At 35.4% G+C, this 2,792-nt stretch overlaps 1 protein-coding gene across 2 annotated transcripts in view; it reads right to left on the bottom strand.

Annotated features, from left to right (window-relative positions):
• LOC107083702 (ankyrin repeat domain-containing protein SOWAHA-like) overlaps positions 1-2,792 on the bottom strand; it is a 49,854-nt gene that overhangs the window by 35,960 nt on the left and 11,102 nt on the right. For both annotated transcript variants that reach the window (XM_015373120.1, XM_015373119.1), the window contains exon 3: positions 2,042-2,236. In XM_015373120.1, coding sequence (XP_015228606.1) covers positions 2,042-2,236 — 195 coding nt within the window. The remainder of the gene's footprint in view (positions 1-2,041; positions 2,237-2,792) is intronic.

The raw sequence follows: 2,792 nt of genomic DNA, 5'->3' as shown, positions 1-2,792 counted from the left end.
CAGAGGCATTTTTTTTCCTGGTTCGTTCGAAACACGCCCCATAATCACAGCTCTATGGAGCAGCATCAGACTCATATTCTGACTAGAATTGAGTCGGACTACGTCAGGCTAGCTTAAATTGTGCTCTAATGCTAATTGTTCAACCATAATTGTGCACAAAGTGCTAAATTGCTTGATTGATGCGTCTCTGAGTCATCCTGATTAGTTTTACTGTCTAAGCAGCAGTAGTGAAAATTAGTGGTTGAAGAGTATCTCTGTCAAGGAAGCACCTACCTTAACTGGTTGCACCTGCACTCTAAACAAGCACCCACTTTCTCTGATCAGGAAGGGGTGATGTGAGACAGAGCTTGAAGTAGAAAAATGTGTCTCTTTTAAAAGCTAATATGCACAGGGCGGCAACTTTTCTTTTTTTTTCTAATGTTTAATAAGTGATAATCTGCTTTTTGGCTCTGAGAGGTCTAGAACTATGTTCAGACCAAGAAAGTGACGTGATACGAAGACGTCATTAAATAGGTTAAAACCCGTATAGTAGAGGCTGTGTTTGTCCACTGGTTGGAAGAAGACAGTTATATTTTATGACAAATTAATATCCACATATATGTAAAGGCATTCTTTCATCATATATTTGCCTATAGTTGACTTTCAAAAGCTTATAATGAGGATATAAGAACTTAAATATATTTCCTTTTATTTTTTTTATTAATTGATTACATACTAAAATAATCCTGAAATAAAATATCATTCAATCCCTGGAATGTGATGAATGTTATGAGTGGATGGATAAGTTAATGCATGGTTAGCTGGGTTCGCCTGGTGCAGCTGTGCGATTACAGTGTTCACTCAGTTAGATCGACATCATGCTTTTTATTCTCGCTTTCTTTTGAACTGAAACTGGGTGTGGGCGGCACATGGTTGCTTTTGTGCTGCTTTGAACCATATTTGTGAAAACATTAATAAAAGTTTGATCTTCCAAACTTATAATGGGGCAATATGGAGTGAATTTGGTTCCATTATTGTTGCAAGCAATTAATATAAAAAAATGGACATAAAAAAAAAAGAAAACAAATGAAATCTAGAAATGAAACTTATTAAGCAAATAAATGTTTTGAGGGTAAGTCTGCTGTGTTCTCAGATGTCATTTTTTAGATGTTTTTTTTTCTTTCTCCCATTTTTTTTTTTACAGATAGATTAGGATTTTTTATTTAGATATTTATTTTTAGATTAAGTTTTAGAACTTGAATCTAGCTAGTTCTGTGTAACAGATCACATTCTCTTCACTTCAAGCTCAAAATGTTGGTGCTAATGTTCATGCAGGCTGATTAAAATGTTCTTTGCTCTTCCCTCCAGAGGTGAGTAAATAGATTCTGTAAAATGCAATTCCAAAAATTTAAAGAGAAATAAAGAAATAAAATATAAAAAAAAGAGAAAAAACACTACCTAAAAAATAAAATCAAGGGGAAAAAAATCTAAAAAAAACAAAAAAATAGCAGAGAAAACAGAAGTTACTTTCCCTGTTCTGATAAAGACGTTTTTTTCAAACTTTTATTTACAAGCTATGATTTTGCTTGCAACAACAGGGAATAAAACACTCCATAGATTATTCTTAATTTCAATAACATACATTAATACTTCCAGCAGACATCTGTTAATGAGACTTTTCTCAAAGAGCTGTGTTTTTTTTATTTTGGATGTTTTTGTTTCTGTTTTTGGGATTTTTTAGGCTTCAAATCTTTGACCCTTCCTCTTGTTTTAGACATCTTTGGTTCACCACAGTAAAAAAGCTTTATTATTCCCTGTCAGCGGCTTTCAGTGCAAACAAACATTCATTCATTCAAGGCCGACACAGGCTGCAGAAAAAAAGCAGAGTGCACTGACAACACGGGCCTTGTTCAGAACAAATGCATCCAATACATAAAGAATAAACAGATGCAGAACTGCAACAACGGCAGCTTATAGAACCCAGCATCGTTCTGAATCATGACCCCCTCATTGCTTTTACTTTTTAGCCGTTTAACATTTTGAACAGAGCTCTAAAACTCACCTCTTCTTCATGTTCTCCACATGACATCGGCTCCTCCTGCTCTTCCTTCTTGCAGGTTGATGCTGTCTGGGTGTCCCACTCTGCAGTGGCCGGGCTCTGACGTCTCTCTGGCTCTCCGTCTGGCCCATGATGTTTAGTTTCCCGCTCCTGCATCAAGTGTCTGTACTTTTTCTTTAGGATGAGATATTTCTCTCCCTATGAAAGTGTAACAGGAAAACAAGGCTTGAAATTATCCTCACAATGCAGCAAATACGGTTGAAAATAAAAATAAATAATAGAAAGGTATATGTTTTTTATTTTACTTGGAAAAGTGACCTGAACTGTAAAAAGTGTCTGTTTTTAAGTAGTCTTGATTAAAGCAATACTATGAAAGTTTTAGCCACTGGCGCGCTAAACCTGTGCTGGAACTTCCACATGAACTTGGGATCTCTCCAAAAGTATTTGCGTCCCAAAGTCACCAGCCTTGGCGTCATCATAGATAGCGATTCTAAATTCCATAAACAAATCAATGGTGTTTTAAAATCAGGTTTTATTATCTTCGTCTTCTATCCAAAGTAAATCTCCAAAAAAAAGTTTTAAAAAAATCAATCCAAACAATGGACTTTGTTTCCAAATTTGAAGGCATTCTGTTTCCCATCTAGGAAGCTTTTTGAATCCAAAATGTCAGGAATAGCGTTGAGTTCAAGGTTTTATACAGTAGCCCTTTATGTATAAAACCTCCAACTCAACGCTAATCCTGATATTTTGAATT

Source organism: Cyprinodon variegatus, unplaced genomic scaffold (assembly GCF_000732505.1).
Source record: "Cyprinodon variegatus isolate N-32 unplaced genomic scaffold, C_variegatus-1.0 Scaffold81, whole genome shotgun sequence".
NCBI lineage: Eukaryota > Metazoa > Chordata > Actinopteri > Cyprinodontiformes > Cyprinodontidae > Cyprinodon > Cyprinodon variegatus.
The sequence above is the reverse complement of the archived record's forward strand: the minus strand, read 5'-3'. Positions and strand labels throughout refer to the sequence as shown.